The sequence below is a fragment of the Drosophila simulans genome, chromosome 3L (assembly GCF_016746395.2).
Source record: "Drosophila simulans strain w501 chromosome 3L, Prin_Dsim_3.1, whole genome shotgun sequence".
Classification (NCBI taxonomy): domain Eukaryota; kingdom Metazoa; phylum Arthropoda; class Insecta; order Diptera; family Drosophilidae; genus Drosophila; species Drosophila simulans.
Window position 1 is genome coordinate 2,051,719 of NC_052522.2, and position 17,287 is coordinate 2,069,005.

Consider the following 17,287-nt stretch of genomic DNA (forward strand, 5'->3'; position numbering starts at 1 on the left):
TTTTTAACTAACTAAATAAAACCTAATTATATACTTACCCGTGTCCACTTTTACCGTTTTGTCTAAGCTCTTTGTCGCAAAATGTTTATACTTTTGAACATCCTGCATTACTTTTTTTCGAGAACTATTAATGTCATCTCTTAAAGCGTGTGTTGTTACTAGTGACTCAGTGGTCGTTGAATAAGCCTCTTCGTGTGTTCTGGTTTCAAAGTGTGCATTTGGGGAAATCTGTGGTGAAATTTTAAGGATCGACTCTGGTGCAAATTGTGAAGTTTGTAAAGCATTTTCTAATTTTTCTTCTCTTATGGTTGACATTTGAATCGATGCGGCAATACACGTGTTGGGTTGTTCTGTTGTGACTGATATTTTGTTTTCTTCTACGCCTGCCCGAGTGTTAACCAATTTAGCTTCCTCTACAGTAATCTGTACATATGGGCTTTCCTCTTCCTCGCTGTAAGCAAAGTTTTTGGATGATTTTGTAACTGGAACTGCTTTTAACTCCTGGGGTTTGACCGTTGCAAGGCTGCCTAAAGATGGTACCGATGTCACCTCTTGTACTACCGAAACCACTAACTCAGAATCTAAATTTGAATTTGAACGCAGGTTTACAGTTTCCGGCTTAAAATCACCATGCCCTTCAATGTTTTCATAAATATTAACGGTTGCATTTTCGGCTGGCTTAAGAAATGTCGTTACAGAACTAGTAGTTGCTCGTGTTAATGCGTGCGGCTCAAACGCAATATCAGGAGTTTGTTCATAAGCAAGTTGCTGACAAACATTTACAGAATTCTGTGGAGTTTGCTGAGTTAAGTTAGCTGTTTCAGTCAGTGGAATTTGAAGTTCATATGTTTCTTGGATAGAGCTAACGCTCACAACTTCCTCGGTTACCAAGGATTGAAGTTCAACATTAGCAGCTTGAGCTGTATCCTGGAGAATGTTAGGCTTGGGTAGGATGTCCTCTTTTAAGAATGTCGATTGTATTGTTGTTAAATAAGCTTTGCTCGAATCAGAATCCTCCGATACATTAGCAAATAAGCCCTGCTTGCTTTGATTTTGAATTGCTTTAGTTTGTTCGTAAGCATTAACCTCAGACACGTTTGTATGTACGTGGGCTTCAGCTGACTTAATCCTAGCTTGGGCAATGTTGTCGTAAGCAGCTTGAGCTTCACTTTCCATTTCTAAGGGAACTTGTGTATCTATAACGTGCGATTGATTTAATATATCGGTAGGCGTGAAAGTGGCTAAGAATGTAGATGGCTGTGGGGCTAAATGAATACCACCCACATTATCTATTGGCACCACTTCGATAACAACTGTTTCCCGCTGAGTGCCTTCAGTAATTGGTTTACAAAAATTCTCCATTTTGTCATTTTCAAAAATATCTTCTTTATCCATAACTAGGTTATCCATTTGAACGTGAACTTTATTTGACTCCACCTGAGCGACATACTCTTGTTGCGCCTTCTGCCCAGCGACATGCGTATCTTTTATAAGTACAGATGATTCTAAGGGAATGACATCGAATGTGGTGGCGCCTTGAAGTAGATTTAAAGATGGTTTTGCTCTGGCCTCCAAAGGGGATACAGTCGGTATTGACAACTCCTTATCGAAAACTGGTGGTTGATGAGAATCTGATGTCACCTTAAACGTAATGTCTATCGACTCGACAGCAGAAACTGGAAGTAATCGTCCATCTATGAGTTCTCCGGATTCCTCTATCGCTTGAGTTTCTCTGACATGTACATGATGCTTTGTTTCTTCATAGTTTGTCTGGACAAGCGTTGGCTTTGGAGGCGAACTTAACAGGACATCGATTCCTTCAACAGGGTGCGTCTTTGTAGTCATCGCTAAACCAAGCCGCGATGGAATAATATCAATTGTTGCTGCCACATAAGATTGCTCAGGACTTTTAATCTCTTTTTCAGCCTCAAAAGTCTGTTGGAGATCGGTTGCATAGACTTGAGGTAGATCGTGAGTGATCTCCGCTTGTTGTATGTTATATTTATTAACTTTTTGCTCCTGTCCCATGGCTTCATAAACTGTTGCTTCGTCCACGAGCTTAGCATAAAGATTTCGGTCATCCTTCAGAAGTTTGGATTTTTGGGTGGGGGTAGTTTCTAGACCCAGATTTTGTTCAGACTCAAATGTAGTTTGGTCCTGTGCGATTATCGATTGACTAAGGCTATCCTGCACATTTGTTGCAATTTGTTGACCGGCAGATAAGATTTCTAAATTTTCAGATGCATGAAAAGCAACGTTTTCTGTCACCATTGTATGCCGATAGGGAACCAGAGATTTTTGAGGCACTATACCAGCTGGGAACTCGGAATCAACTGAATTTGTCGAAGAGTCGTACACAATCATTTCAGATGACTTTGTTTCATATAAGTGATCAATTTTAGGAGACGCACATTTGTTTGAAACTTTGAAATCCACCATGTCACCGGTACCTTGTTGTTCTTGCACGTATTCAGTTAGAGGCAACCGAAGCAACTCTGAAGAAGCAGGTATTGCCTTCTCTGGCAGAACTGAGGGAGATGTAAGGTCCTCCTCATGCTCGAGTGTTTCTTCTTGTCGAACTTGTGCGATGCCCGACGTGCAGTCCAAAACAATTTTAGCCAGACGGCCACTTATTTGATCAACATCTTTCAGGGACTCCTCTTTCTCTAAAATATCAGTCTCTCTTACATTTATCTCGTGTAAACTGTTTATTGAAGATTGGATCGTTTCCAATGTGGGTAATACTGGGCTCAGGCTCGAAACATGTTCAAGAACATTTGTCTGCTCGGAAATGGAGATTTTCTGATCAGATTCATAAGGCTTTGGCCTAATATGAACAGGCTGAGTAATGTTTAGGTCCTTTAATTCTTCTGTACTTTCACTTACAACAGCTGTAGTCGTTTTTAACGATGTTGTGCCTTCAATTAACTGCACACGACTTATAGATGATTTATTGTAATCTGGTGTATCCAAATCGCTTAGAACATCAAACGAAGCGATTTTCTCAACGTTTGGTAAAGTGATTTCCCCAATATTAACATTTGCCTGATAATTAGGCACCTTCTGTTCATCTAGCCTCTCCAAAGATTCCATATGCTGGGGCCTCATGATGTTGGCCACTTGCAGAGCTGACGAAGTTCCAATGGCAGCGCTTTGTTTAGAATGGGGTTCTTTAACTGATAGAATGCTTTCTCCCTCTAAGGTAACACATGAGCTGGTTTCCAGAGGTTGCAGCAATCCAAACTGGCTTTCTGGTGTTTGTGTCTGAGGCTTTAGATCCTCCGTGCGTGTTTGAGTACTTTCTAGCGGCTCCTGTTCTCTAACATCTGTTCCAAATTGTTCATGCATGCTTATATCTGCAATTACCGCCGTCGGTTTGGTATCTTCGGTTTTATCGATTGTCGACTCCATCGAAAGTACAACTAGGCCCTCAGCATGTTTAAATGCATCGGTGACAGCTTCGGCTTTAGTAAGCTTTTGATTAGGAAAGACATCAATAATATCCGTACTTGACTCGGTTATCTGCACGTTTGTTACTTCCAAAGGTTGTTGGTTTTCATCTAGAACTGTGTCACCCGTTCTGAACTCAGGATGTTGAAAGGCATCAATGTGACTAGTACTCTCTAACATAGCTGGCTTACTAGTAACTCCAATCGACATCGTCTCGAAGACTTGCTTAGCTGATACAGACTTTGTTTCCTCCGTAATAATATTACTTGATGTCGCACCTGGTTGAACTTCGTATATGCTTGTAACCTTTAACTCAGCAGGAAACATATTTGATATAGCTAACTGAGGTGCCTGTTCTATATTGGGAGATAGAATTTCCTCTTTCTCCACTGTCGTGTTCTCTTTAATCTGCAACGCAGATTGCTCGACGAAATCGAATTTGGCATCTACCAGTTTTGGAGCTACGGAAACAAATTCTTCCTCAGTGTCAGTCACCGTCGTGGTCTGAACTTTTGCCACATACTCCCCTTCGCTAATATTTACTTTTCCTTGTTCTGTTTTGCGATTATCGTCTGGTACCAAACCGAGTGATTCGAGGAGCGTCTCTTCGTTACTCTCGGCTGTGCCATATGCCTCTGTTAAGGCGCCCTTAGCTGGTTTTGTTGATTCTACATTTGGTTCGATAAGCTCAACTGCCGTTTCTACAAGGTTCATCTGCTGCGTTTCCCCAATAGTTAACGCACTTGATTGCCCCAACGTGCCCTCGGCCATTTTCGGGGTATCAGCTGCTGTCACGTCCTTAACAGCATTTTCATTGGAAACTGTTTCGAAAGTTGTTACGTGGTGCTGCATTTGCATATCTATAGTGGCTTCCTTTACATCTTTCTCAAAAATAGGCAAATCCTCGGCTATTGGACTATGAGAATCAGCGGTGATACTGACTAGACCCTCAGCTAACTCGAATAATTCCAATGCATTACTTTTGGCAGTCTGTGTCTTGGACACCGTTTCTCTTTCCAAACTATCAAAAGTGGTAATTTCGTGCACTTGAACGGGAACCTCCTCGGCTTTAATGGTATAATCAGCTAAGCCCTTAGTCGGCTGGGTTATTAATGGGATATGGTCGACGCTCTCCAAAACTTCTAGTTCTTGTCCACCAACTGCCTTCGATTCCGTTACCGACAGCGCAGGTGTCTCCATACGTTCTTTAGCAGCTTGTTGCATCTCGCCTATAGAGTCCTCCGGCTGGCACTCGGTAATGTAAAGACTCATGTTGGGGGTAAGTCGAGGCAAAATAGTTTCTCCCGGTGGCCTAAAGTCAGTGACATCCCTTCCCAGAGTTTCGGATGGTAAAACTTCCGCGATAATTAGCTCCTCCTGGTTCAGTAGTTTCTGCTGAACGGTGTCCTCAATGGCAGAGGTGGGTTTTAGCTTCTCAATGGTCTCCAGAGCATGGTGCTGCTCCTCGGTTATCTCATGCGAGAATAATATGTCGCCATGTACCTTCTGCGAAACGGCCTTCAGTGGCTTCAGATCCTCGATAGCTTCTTCGGCGTTCGGAGCTTCAACCAACAAGGAGCGTGACTCTTTCATCTTTCGCTGGGCTTTCACGGATTTCGGTATTTTGGAAGGCAATTCCTTTGAAGACTCAGCCGTCTTTGCTTGTGAGACATTAAGGGAATGCTTTAGCCTTACCTCCATATTTTCGGTAAGCTTGTTTTCTTCGGGTCTGGGAGATTCTTTTCGTAGGGCAAACTCATCGAGCGGTAACACCTCCTCATTGATGGCCAATACCTTTTCAGGTAGAATCTCCTCCTGTACCCGCGCCGCAATTGGTTTTGGAGTAGAAAGTTCTGCGGTGACTGCAACTGCAACGGTTTCAAGCGTGTCTTTTGAAAGATTTTGTATGGGTAGTGTTTCGTATGTGGGCAGAGACTCTTCAATTTGCTCAAGAGTTTCTGCCTGTGGTAATCCCGCGCTTGTTTCGTGAGCCAGTGTTTCTTTTTGTTCGTATTGAATTGTTGTCTCGGAAACATCCTGTTCTTGTTGTTTGTGTTTTTTATGCTTTTTGATTTTAGTGTTCATTTGCGCAATTTGTTTAGTCTGAACCTGAATTTCCACTTCTTGCTCTACACTTTGCACATGTTCTTGTTCTTGCTTTTTGAATAGTTTTTCCACTTTAGTGGTTGCTGTTTCTGTGAATGTAATGTAATTAAACAATGACAATGTCGACCTCTCTTTGTGTTTCTGTTAATAACAACAATAAAACAATGATGTGGAACAGCTATAAGCCGTGCAGGCATCATTCATTTAGTATTTCTGGTCAAATAGAGACAGCCAATGCGAAATGAGTTGCACAAAAAACGATAGGATAAGAAATGATACATTTTTCGTTGGATGTTTTAATGATTTTCAAACAGACAGAAGTGGGAGATAGACCTTACCTCATTTTACATCCAAAGAAGTCCAGCTTGGCGTGCAAGGGAATAAAGCTCTTCTACTCTTAAAAGTGAATGCATATTGCAAAAGCATTAGAGTGTGCGATAGTCAATAATAGTTAAGCTTATATGGTACAAAGTAGCAGCAAGATATTGAAGTTAAAACCAGGTGGATATAGCTTTTAGTGGTAGTGATTAGCGGTTAATGGGTATATTTATTATTCGGTGGCGTCTTTTTAGAATATACACATGATTTCTTGGTTTGGCTTAACAAAATTTAATTGTTATATTTGTATACACAATATTTATTATTGTTTTTGTATTTGTATTTTTTAATAATATTATTAGACTGTAGTTGAGTAGTTCGTGGGATGGTACATCGTTACTGGTGGGATTTATATAACTGGTGGTTTGTTTTTTTTTACAGGACATCTGTGTTTATATTCAAACCTTCTTGGACAATTATCGTTCGTTCCTCGACAAATGTTTCCTCTTTCGGATTTGTTATGGGATTTTATTGGCCATGTGTTGGGATTGGCGCGAAAAGCGTAGGTAAGTTTACAAAGCAGAGTTACATATTAAAAAAAGAAATAGATATAAACTTTTTTCAGTATGCGTATTACAAAAGTCTCTTTATACTAATCGATTTCAGCTATAGGTTAAGGAAAATCCGAACATTTTCCTGGCACTCACCTATTTTCACATGTGTGATGGCCTCGTGACTTTCAATTATTTGCGAAGTCTCTACTATTCTCTAGATTTCAGTGCATCAAATTAAATAGAAATGTTTAAAATATGTAAATAATTATGAGCCCATTTTTTTTTTTCGACAAAAAATTAAGTTGAAATGCGAAAATTAACCCACATAAAGGAAACGAAAAATAATTCTAAAACGTTTTTTTTTAGCATTTCAACTATCTGCACAACAAATTTCAAACGAAACAAAAACACATTGAACAAATTTCAAACCTCCTTTCCACATATCTTCCAGTCCTGTGATATGAAGTCCTCCCTAACAAACTTTCGTATGACGATCTCAATCGTGATTTCGTACGTCTGAATCATGCGTATAAAGGCCTTGAAGCCCACAGTTGCTGCTAGGATGGTCTCGTCCTCGTTGGAAGACTCGCTCAGTATTTGGGAGATCAGTTCTTCGTGGCCTTCTCGCTCGACGAGCTGCACCAGGGCCGATTGGGACTCTGGCTTCTTCAGCGATATAAATATGTTTTGCTCATACATATATGTGATTTCGTAGTGTTCACAGCCATAGCGCAATAGCAGACCAATAGTGGCCAAATCTCTAAGGGCAGACTCGCCAATTTGGCCGAAAGACTCGGCCTCGATGGACTCGAGCAGCCATTGTACCTCCTCGTGGTGCGAAAGTACTTGAACATCTTCAATTGTTATGATCTTTTCGCTAATTTTTGTGCGTATTAGCTCCACCGTTTTAGTTATCTCTATTTTCTTGCTAGACGTATATGTTTCCTTCTGCTCTACTTGCACCTCAACTTCATCCTCCTCGTCATGCTGGACTTTCTCCTCAATCTCTTCCTCCTCTTCTATTTCTTCAATTAATTGGCTACTACGCTCTTCGGCATCGGCAACTTCGCGATCTTTCACGACTAAAACCTCGGATATTTCGCTCTTTTCTACGAGTATGGATACGGGTTGCTTCACCTTGATCACATTCATGCTGGTCTCTACCGCGCTAGTTGGAATAATACGGATTTCTGTCTTTTGCACGTTCTGGGACTCTGAGGTGCCGGATCTTTTCACCATGCTTTTCTTGCCAGACTTCTTCTTGACGGTAGTCTTGGCCTTGGTTTCCTCAACTATGGTGCTCGTGGATGATATGTCGAACTTGGCCCGAGTCATCGTCATGCCGATCTCATTGATGAGCTTGCAGTTATAGTAACCGCAGTCTTCGCTTGTTATTTTCATTATTTCTAGCGTAGCTTCCTGTTCCTGCACTACCATGCGATACTTTTCGGAAGCCCTAAGCTGAACGTTGTTGAAATACCACTGAATATCTAAAGTCAAAGGGTTAGAAACGAAACCAAGCTACATCAGGTCCCGACACTAAAACTCTTTGGCATACAATACCTGGTATCGGATTGCCAGCAAACTGTATCGAGAACTTGGCTGTTTCACCTAAGGCAGCACGGCAGTCACGCATTTCGTTTAGTAGTGAAGGCGAGCATTTAGCAGCTATAAGCACACAGATTGCATAATATCTATAGATTAGACTCTAAAGGGAGATTCTAAAAGCGGTAGGGATGGTTACATTGTGTACTTACACAGATCGGTTTACAACATGTTGGTTTTCGTGTGACTTTGAGTGCATATTTCTGGTGTCTGTTTGTTTTTAGTCGTGTGATAAATAAATATGCTATGATTAGTAACACTTAAATGTTTTTGGATGCATGCAACATTGGCTTCATTTCAATAAAATGATCTGAAGAGCAAGCAGCGTTCTGGGAATGTTATAGAATTTCTTTGGGTTGGATTGAACACTTTTTAAAAATGGTGGGTTAGTTAAAATTTTGAATAAAACGCTATGAATTCGATAAACCAATTACTTGTAGATGATATACAGATATCGATACTGTAAGAGATACATTTTATATACGAATGATAATTAATTTAAATTTATACTATAAGTTCTATATTGGCGTTTACTTTTCGGATAATATTACTCATTAAGGGCGTAGTTGGGTTTGGGAAGGGGTCAAGCCTTAGAGCAGTAAAGGACTGAGACAATCACAAAGCTACAATATCTTGGGTAGGGCAATTCACATGTTTAAATATTTGTTGCTGTTGTACGATACATTGTATTATACATGGACAAATACGAAATAGAGACAGAAAATAGAATAAGACAGGAGACAGAGGACAGACTTTGTGAATTTTGTAGTTTTGTGGTTTAAGACAAAGGCACAGTAGACATTTGTGTGTTGGAAACACGAAATTAAAACACATATACACATAACAGTGGTAACAGAGCTGTCATCAGTAGAGAATACATACCTTTGAGAGCCACCTGCATTTCCTCCATTTGAGACACCCATTCCGGCTTGCGGTAATCCTTCGAACCCACGATGCCTTTTTCGGTATAGATGAAAACATAGTGGAAGTAATAAATACGAATTCAATTATACATGTTCTTGGAAAAGCTGAGCAAAAGAAATTTGTAAATTTAGTTCGGTATTCCTTAAACTAGAAAAGTATTGCCTATTTGAAGTTTGTTTTGTGTATAATTCTGCACGTGTTTAAAACTAAAGTGTTAGGGGGGTTTGGGGGAAGTTAAGAGAGACTGGACTCGAGAGAGTTTGGGAAATATTAAATAACGCAGCTCCAGACATCTGAAAAAGAATTTTACTAACAAAGCCAAATAACAGTTGATTCATATTATAGATTGCACCATATGACGAATAAACCATAATAGTACCTTCGACCGCAAAGAGCGCCGTAGTCACTGCCACACCGAGTGGATTGTATGCCTCGAAACTAATTGTACCCAAATCATCGGGATAGACGTGGTTAATGACCAGCACTGAGGTGCCGTCTTCGAAATTTTCGATCTGATATTCCTCGGAGGCGAATATCTGCTCGTCGTCGCGCAGCCATTTGACCTTCGGTTTCGGTTTTCCAACGACCTTAACCTCCAGCTTCGCTTGCTCGCCTTCTTTTGGCTCGATTTTCTCCGGTAGTTTTTTAATAATTTTCGGAGCTTGTTCGTCGATTGAGAGGGTCTAAAATGGTTTTCGAAAAATCCTTGGTTTAAGTTCTCAAGTACAACAGTTACGCTTACTCTATCAAGTAGATCCTCCTCAGATCCTGTGAGTCCAGTGATTTCAGAATCGGGGATATATTCAAATGCTAAAAAATACACATTTGAAAGCGTTATCAATATAAGCGTGTCTCGGCACGAAACTTTCTTGGAACGAACTCAAAAAACGAAAAAGTATTTACAAAAGACGGGATCAGTGGGTTGATCGGAAAAGTTGGAGATACATATTTTATGGAATTGATAGACAGTAAGGCTTTTGAACGAGTAGAATCACATGCAGGCCCACAAGGCCAGTTAGTATGGAAGGGATTTAAAAAATTCAGTTGTCAGGGGGAAGTGTAGTTATTGGAAAACCTATCTAGGTGTGGGATGCATGTAGTGTGTAGAGTGGCACTACTTCCAGCCGGTTAACTATTTAACTACCGATAGATACCACTACAAGTACCTTGTATTTTAACGTTTGTCTTGCTGACGCTCTTGCCAATTTTATTTGTAGCCACGCACTCGTATTGGCCTTCGTTTTCGGGGAAAACTTCCGTAATCTGCAGCTGGCAAACGCCTTGCAAGTCTTGCGATATCGTAGTTTCCTTATTTTCAGTGATCTTCTCCGCATTGTGGTACCACTCTACCTTAGGAGTGGGCTTTCCTGTTACTTGACAGGTCAGCAGCAATGCCTCGCCATCCATAACCTCGACGGGTTGAACGAGCTCCTCAACAAAACGAGGTGACTCAAACTCCTCGGCTTCCTCTTGGGGCAGAGATTCAATTAGGTTAACGGTGGCCGTTGACGTCACTGATCCACCCACATTCTCGGCCCGGCAAGTAAAAGGCCCCACAAACTTGCTTTGGAAGTCTTCAATCAGCAACGTTGACTTGTTGGCCTGGCTAACGATACGCACTTCGTTTGAACTCTTGATGGGCTCGTTGTGCACATACCATTGGAAGGACGATAATGGCTCAGACTCCACAATCGCTTCAATAATGGCCACCTCGTGCTCGCCAAAGTACTTGGGTTCCAAGGGCTGAATAAATCTCGGTGGCTTAATTTGCTCATCGGGCTTTTGATCTGAAACCACCACCGAACCAGAGGACTTGGCTTCACCCACCTTGTTCTTTGCCCAAACTTCATATTTGCCAGTTCGTTTGCGGGTCATATTGACAACCTTTATTGTGGTGGTTGTCTCTGTAGTTTCTATGATAGTCTCCTCATTCTCGATAATCTCGCGGCCATTGCGCATCCATTTCACTTCTGGCCTAGGCAAGCCATCGTATTTGGCTTGGAAGAAGAGAGTACCACCCGTGGGTACAACAACAGCACTCAGTGGAGTTACGGTAGGTGCCTTCAGTATCTCCCGGGGAACTTCATCGACGCGGCTTAGGATATTGGCATTGCCAATGGCACGTCCAAACTGATTCTGCGCCTGCACAGAGTAGACAACTGCTTCATTGGGTGTGGGGTTAATAACCTCCAGGGCCACATCGCCGGTTTTCTCATCATAGAACATCTGAACTGTTTCGCTGGGTATAACTTCCTCTATTCCTCTATACCATTTGACCTGAGGATTCGGTTTTCCTGTCACTTGACAAGTCACCGTAACCTTAAGCCGCTCGGGCTGCTTCTCCTCAGTAAACTCAATCTTAAGAGGTTTTGTAAACTGGGGGGGAACTCCTTGTTCTTTTTCTGTATTCAATGTGAATAAGTGGAATTTAAATATTTTGTGTGCTCTTGGTAGAATTACAGGGAATTAGGGAAGTATATACATAAACGTTCGGATTAAAGGTAAGTTAAGTTAAGTTAAGAACGCTTGATCGTTTGAAAAAGCATCACAGAAATAATCATTATACTCATATGGGGATTAAAGAACAATTTCCGTTAAGCGCGAAATAAAATAAGTTTTTGTAATTTTAAATATATTGTCGTTAAGCTTGGTCACGGAAATCGCCCTTAAAATAAATACTATTGTTAATGCAACCTTACCTAAAATAATGTTGGTACGACTTGTGGCCACTCCAGCCTCGTTCTTGGCCTCGCATGTGTAGACGCCAACATCACTGGGAGTGACCTTGGCGATCTTCAGCTTCGCCACTTGCTCGATGACTGTGATCTCGTACTTCTCAGAAGCAAACAGGAGAATATCGTTGAAGTACCATTTGATTTCTGGGAACGGAACTCCTTCCACTTTGCACTCCAGCACGGTGGGTTCCTCGGGAACACATTGGCGTGGGCGCAATTTCTCGGTGATCCTTGGAGGCTTAATCTCCTTCTTCTTCTTCTTGACAAGCTTGCGCTCCTGGCCGATAACTTCAGAGGTAGTCGTCTCCTGCTGGTTTTGGGTTAGCTGCTGGTCCTCTATAAGCTCCTCATCGGCCACCTTGTCTATGCCCTCTTGGATTCGTTTCTGGGTAATCAACTCCAGCTCAGGCAACGGTTGACTGTCGTCCAGCACCACGCGACGCTTCTCCTTCTTAATGATGTTCGATGTGACCTTCATTTCCAGATCGCGTCGGACGTCCTCCACATCCAGCTCGATAAGCTGTTCAGTCGTTATGAATTGAGGTCTTGTGTCTTCAGTCTTCTTAAGTAGGGTAATAGTCTTTTGTGAGATCTCCTGGGATATTTCATCCACCTTTTCGATTTCAGCAATAGCCGCTTCCAGCAGCTGAGGTTGATCTTCTACGGAGGCCTCCTTTAGCCGCTTTGTGCGCTTCTTGTGCGCCTTCTGCTTTGCCTCGGGAGTCTCCTCCGTGGGCACAACTTCCTCTTCAGGCAGTACGTCTTCCGACACTGCCACGACCTTGTCATCGTCCACTGGCATCTCTTCCACTTCATCTTCCTCAGCAATGGGCTCGTCGAAGGGCTCGGCGACTTCCTCGGACACCTCATCTACTGATGGTGTGGCCTTCTTCAGCTTGGGCTTCTTCTTCTTCTCTTTCTTAGCCTTAGGCTCTTTTGGCTGCTTGTCTTCGGGCAGCTTGAGAGGTTCAAGTTCGAGTTCCTCCTCTTCGCTTTCAGGCTTTTCTTCTGGCACAAGTTGCGGGCCAGGTATGGCCTTTTCTGGCTTTTGCGGTTCTTCAATTGGCTTAGATGGGATTGGCTTCAGTTGAACTTCTTCCGGCTGCTGTTCAGGCAGTGGACGGCGTTTACCAGATGGCCATTTCTTTTCCTCCAGGACTTCCTCAACAGGCTGTTTCTTCTCACCTCTCTTCCATGGCACCTGGGGCTGGGCTTCTTCGGGCTTTGGTTGCTTCTCCAGTTCAATGTGTTCAGCCTCTTCCAGTTGCGTTGGCTCAGCATCGGGAATTTCCGGCAAGTCTTCGTGTTTTGGCTTCTTTACCTTCCTTGTCTTTCGCTTCTCTTCCTGAACGATTTCATCCTCTTTCTTCTCCACATGCTGCAAGTCCACTTCCTCTAGTTTGACTTCTTCGGGCTTGATAGAAGTGCGTTGAGTAGGCTTTAAACGCACTTCTTCGATGGTCGCCTCTTGAGGTAGCTCCTTCTTTGGCCGAGTTACTCGTTTTAGAGCAACTTCTTCAACCTTCTCGATGATTTCTTCCTTTCTAGGCTTTGGCTTGGGTGCCGTTTTACGTTCGTCAGCAACTTCCTCTACTTGTGGCTGCTCCGGAATTTCCTCAACTGGTTGCACTTCTTCGGGCTGGGCTTCGTCTTCTTCAAACTCTTCGGTTTCTTCAGCTGGTTCTTCAGTGGATTCCTCAGTTGCAACCTTTGTTTTGGGCTTCTTCTTTTTAACACGCTTCTTTGTTACATCCACTATATCCTCTGTAGTGGTGATGGCGAACTCTTTCACCTCGAATTCCGTTTCAGGTGTTTCGGGTTGTTCCGCTTCCGAGACAGCAGCAATCTTTTTCAAGGGCTTAAGCAAGACCTCCTCCACTTGTTCTTTTTCGGGCAGAAGACGCTGTTTTCTTGGCGCAGGTTTCAGTGAAATCTTTTCGATTTGCTCAACCTTTGCCTCTTCAGGTGCAGGCTTAGGCTTTTTAGGTTCTTCGGTTACAGTTTCTTTCACCTCTTCGGCTTGCGATTCTTCCGGCTTTTCTGTCTGCTCTGCCTGTTCCACTGTCTGTTCGGTTACAATTTTCTTGGGCTTTTTGATAGTTTTTAATCTACGTTGCCTTTCTGTTATTTCTTCCTGCTCCTCAATTATTTCTTCTTGTGGAACTTCCTCTTCTGGTTGGTCTTCTTCTCTTTCTATTTCGTTCTTTTCTATAGTCTTCTTGGGCTTCTTTGCCTTTTTGACCTTTCGCTTTTGTTCCTGGATATTATCTTGGTCAACGATTTCCTCCTGTTCCTCGATGGGCTCTTCTTCTGGAGCCACCTCTTCTGGAACTTCCTCAACTATAACTTCCTCTGCTGGAACTTCCTCTGCTGGCAATTCCTCAACATCAGTCTTTTCAACTTTCCGAGTTGGTTTCTTTACTTTTTTAACCTTTTTGCTCTCTTCAACGACTAGTTGCTGGTCCTCAGCAGTTTCTTCCTCTTCAACAGTCTCCTCTGCTGGGATTTCGTCTTCTTCGAGCTGTTTCTCCGCGACAGTCTTGGGTTTCTTCACCTTTTTGACCTTCTTCTTTTCTTCAACTATCTCTTCCTGTTCTTGAACCACTTCTTCAGACTCTTCGATTACCACTTCATCGGGCTTTTCTTCTTCGGTCACCTGCTGTGTAAGCTTAGGTTTCTTTGTTTTCTTGAGCCTACGTTTTTCTTCAACAATTTCCTCAATTTCTTCAATAACTTCTTTCTGCGGCACTTCCTCTTCTGGAGATATTTCCTCTTCCGGCTGTTCCTCAAACAACTCCTCGGTAACTTCTTTCGTCGACTTGGGCTTTTTGGTTTTCTTGATTCGTCGTTTTTCTTCGACAATCACTTCATCTTCCTTAACTACAGTCTCAATTTGAGCATCTACCTCATCGGGATGCACTTCTTCAGTGGGCTCTGACTTGGGAATCTTCTTCTTACCACGCTGCCATAGGACAGGCTCTGGCTTCTCCTCAACCTTAGGTTCATCAGGCAGAACATCGACTGCTTCTTCGTATGTCTTGGTCGGAGCTGCATCCAACTTTTCTTCGATTACGTCTTGAGGGTGCGGTTTCTTCTTCTTGCCGCGTTCCCAAAGAACGGGCTGTGGTTCAGGCTGAACGGGCTTGATAAGATCCTCTTCAATAGTGTCGACGGCAATCTCCAGACTCTTTGGAAGCTCCGGTTTTTGCTCATCAGGCTTTTGAGGCTTCTTTTGGCCACGAGCCCACAAAACAGGTTGTGGCTGTGGTTCTGTTGGCTTCGGCACTTCCTCTTCAAGCGCGTCGACTGAAATCTCAAGAGTTTTCGGAATCTCGCTCACTTCCTCTTGGGGTTTTTGCGGCTTCTTTTTGCCACGCTCCCACATCACAGGCTGCGGTTGATCCTGTAGTGGAGCTAGTGGTTCTTCGGGCAACTCATCGGTAGCTTCTTCGTAGGCTTTCTGTTCCGCCTCCACTGGTTGTGGTACGGGTCTGGTGCTCCTGAAGGGTTTCAATTGAATCTCCTCAGCCTTTAGAGCCTCCTTAGGACGAGGGCGAGGTGTTGGTTTCAAGGTAACCTGCTCCACCTTCTGCTCCGGCTCCCTTGGTGGAATCACTCGTCTAACAGCCGTTTTCTTTGTTTCCTCAACGATCTGCTGTTCGACTACCTGTGATGTTTGCACCACTTCCTGGGATAAAACTGTCTCCTGCTGAGCCGCCTTCTTCTTGCCACGTTCCCACATGACAGGCACTGGCTCCGGTTGCTGGACAGGAGTGGGTTCAACCAACTCGTCGTGCGCCTCTTCGAAGGTCTTCTCCTGGGGCTGGGGTTTCTTCTTGCCTCGCTCCCACATAACTGGCACCGGCTGAGGTTGTTCAATCGGAGTTGGTTCAACCAGCTCGTCGTGCATTTCCTCGTACGTTTTTGGCTTCTCCACGTATTCTTCTTTAACACGCTGCTCCTGGGGTTGCACATATTGTGGCTGATCTGGCTTTTTTCTGCCACGGTCCCACATGACAGGCTCTTGTTGCAGCAGCTGCTGTTCCTGCGTATCATGACGTTCCTGTAGGTGAAGCAACGAGGAGTCTTCCACCTGAATAAACTTTTGAGGCTCACGAGGCTGTCGCCAGCTAAACGCTTCCTGTTGTGTGCGCTGGTTTATAATCTTTTGATGCTCATACTGCTCGAGGCTCATCATCTGGGAGTCCTCGACCTGCACAAACTGCTGGCGCTGAGCCTCCTCGATGAAGCTCTGCTGTTGCACCAACTTCTGTCTCTCAGTAGTCTGAGAGATTACTGTATCCTCAACCGAAGTCAGGGGCTGCAACTGTGGGCGCTGTTGCTGCTGGCGCCAATTTACAGCCTGCTGCTCGCGTAACAATCTCTGAGCTTCTAGCTTCTCGCGCTCCGAAACATGCATAATGTTAACATCCTCAGTGGTAACAAACTTCTGCTTATAGATATTGGACTGATCTTCATACTGCAGCAGATCATCGCTACGAATCACTTTAGAGATCGAGCCCTTGGAGCTCTCATCAATCATGACGACAGTCTCCTCGGCTGTTCCAGTTTGATACTCCTCCGTGATGGCTTGTTGAGCCTGCAGGTGACGGAGCTCGACTTCCTCAATCTTGAACTTGTCAATCTGCTTGGTAACCCGCTGGACACTCTTTAGCTGCTGACGCATCTCCTTCCAGGGAATGAGATCTTTAGCGTTTTGCTGCTGGGTGATTAGCTTATCGATCTGGTCAGTCATCTCCATAATCTCAACGCTTTCCATGCTCTTCAGGCGCTGGATTTCCTTAGTGCGCTGCACCTGCTCCACCTGAGCCTGTTGTGGCAGCTGCCCCTCAGTTTCAATTTGGCCTTCAAGTGGTTGCAGATAGACCTCATCTAGATCGAATTTGTTGAGCTGTTGCTGAACACTCTCGACTGCCTTAAGTTTTTCACGCATAGTGATCCAAGGAATGGCTTCCTTTTCGGTTTTTCCAGCAATGATCTGCTCCAATGTAGCGCCTAGACTCATGATGCCCTGATCACGTTCGGTCTTGATAGACTTCAGTACAACCTTTGCTGCCTCAAGTTTTGGTGCTGGCTTTTTCTTTTCAATCGGCGTAGCCTTCAAGCTAATAGTCTCCTCAGTCCAGGACTTGACCGGTTCAGGCTTGAAGCCTGGCAGGAAGACTCCCTTGTCCAGGGAACGACCTCGAGTGGGACGTGATGACTTGCGCCATGGTATCACCTTTGTAGCCGGCTGCAGGGACTTGCTGCGTACCTTGGGTTTCTTTTGCCGCGATCTTCCCTGATGCTGACCCTGCCCGTTGACGCCCAGGAATTGACCAAACTGCTGGCCTGGTTGCTGGCCAGGTTGGAAAGCGTGTGGCGACTCGGGGGCACTGTCCTCCCGGCCAGAGGAAGAGGACTCATCCTCGGCGGAATCAATCGTTCGCAATTGAAAGGCCGAGATGCGTCGTTCTAAGAGGGATTAAGTGGAGACTTTATTTAATATATCCCTAAGAATATAAGTGGGAAAATAACAAAACATATCCAGAGTTCGATTGGGACAATGATTATAATAGTTTGTCATATGCGCTT

The 17,287-nt window shown here is 43.7% G+C and overlaps 1 protein-coding gene and 1 long non-coding RNA gene across 16 annotated transcripts in view; one reads left to right on the plus strand and one right to left on the minus strand.

Annotated features, from left to right (window-relative positions):
- The window catches only part of LOC6736448 (titin), a 114,616-nt gene that overhangs the window by 38,298 nt on the left and 59,031 nt on the right, over positions 1 to 17,287 (minus strand). For 12 of the 15 annotated variants that reach the window (XM_044923058.1, XM_044923059.1, XM_044923055.1 and 9 more), the window contains 2 exons: positions 8,916 to 8,990; positions 39 to 5,645 (listed from right to left, as the gene is read on the minus strand). In XM_044923058.1, the coding sequence (XP_044778993.1) occupies positions 39 to 5,645; positions 8,916 to 8,990 (5,682 nt within the window). Of the gene's footprint in view, positions 1 to 38; positions 5,646 to 6,083; positions 6,381 to 6,581; positions 6,643 to 6,857; positions 7,919 to 7,991; positions 8,097 to 8,915; positions 8,991 to 9,336; positions 9,641 to 9,699; positions 9,768 to 10,123; positions 11,360 to 11,656; positions 17,168 to 17,287 lie in introns of those variants that run through there. The other 3 variants (XM_044923067.1, XM_044923065.1, XM_039293634.2) reach the window with 3 other exon arrangements.
- Positions 6,330 to 17,287, plus strand: part of LOC27208241 — a 66,919-nt gene continuing 55,961 nt past the window's right edge. The window contains exon 1 of the long non-coding RNA XR_006541793.1: positions 6,330 to 6,440. This is a non-coding gene — a long non-coding RNA (uncharacterized LOC27208241). The remainder of the gene's footprint in view (positions 6,441 to 17,287) is intronic.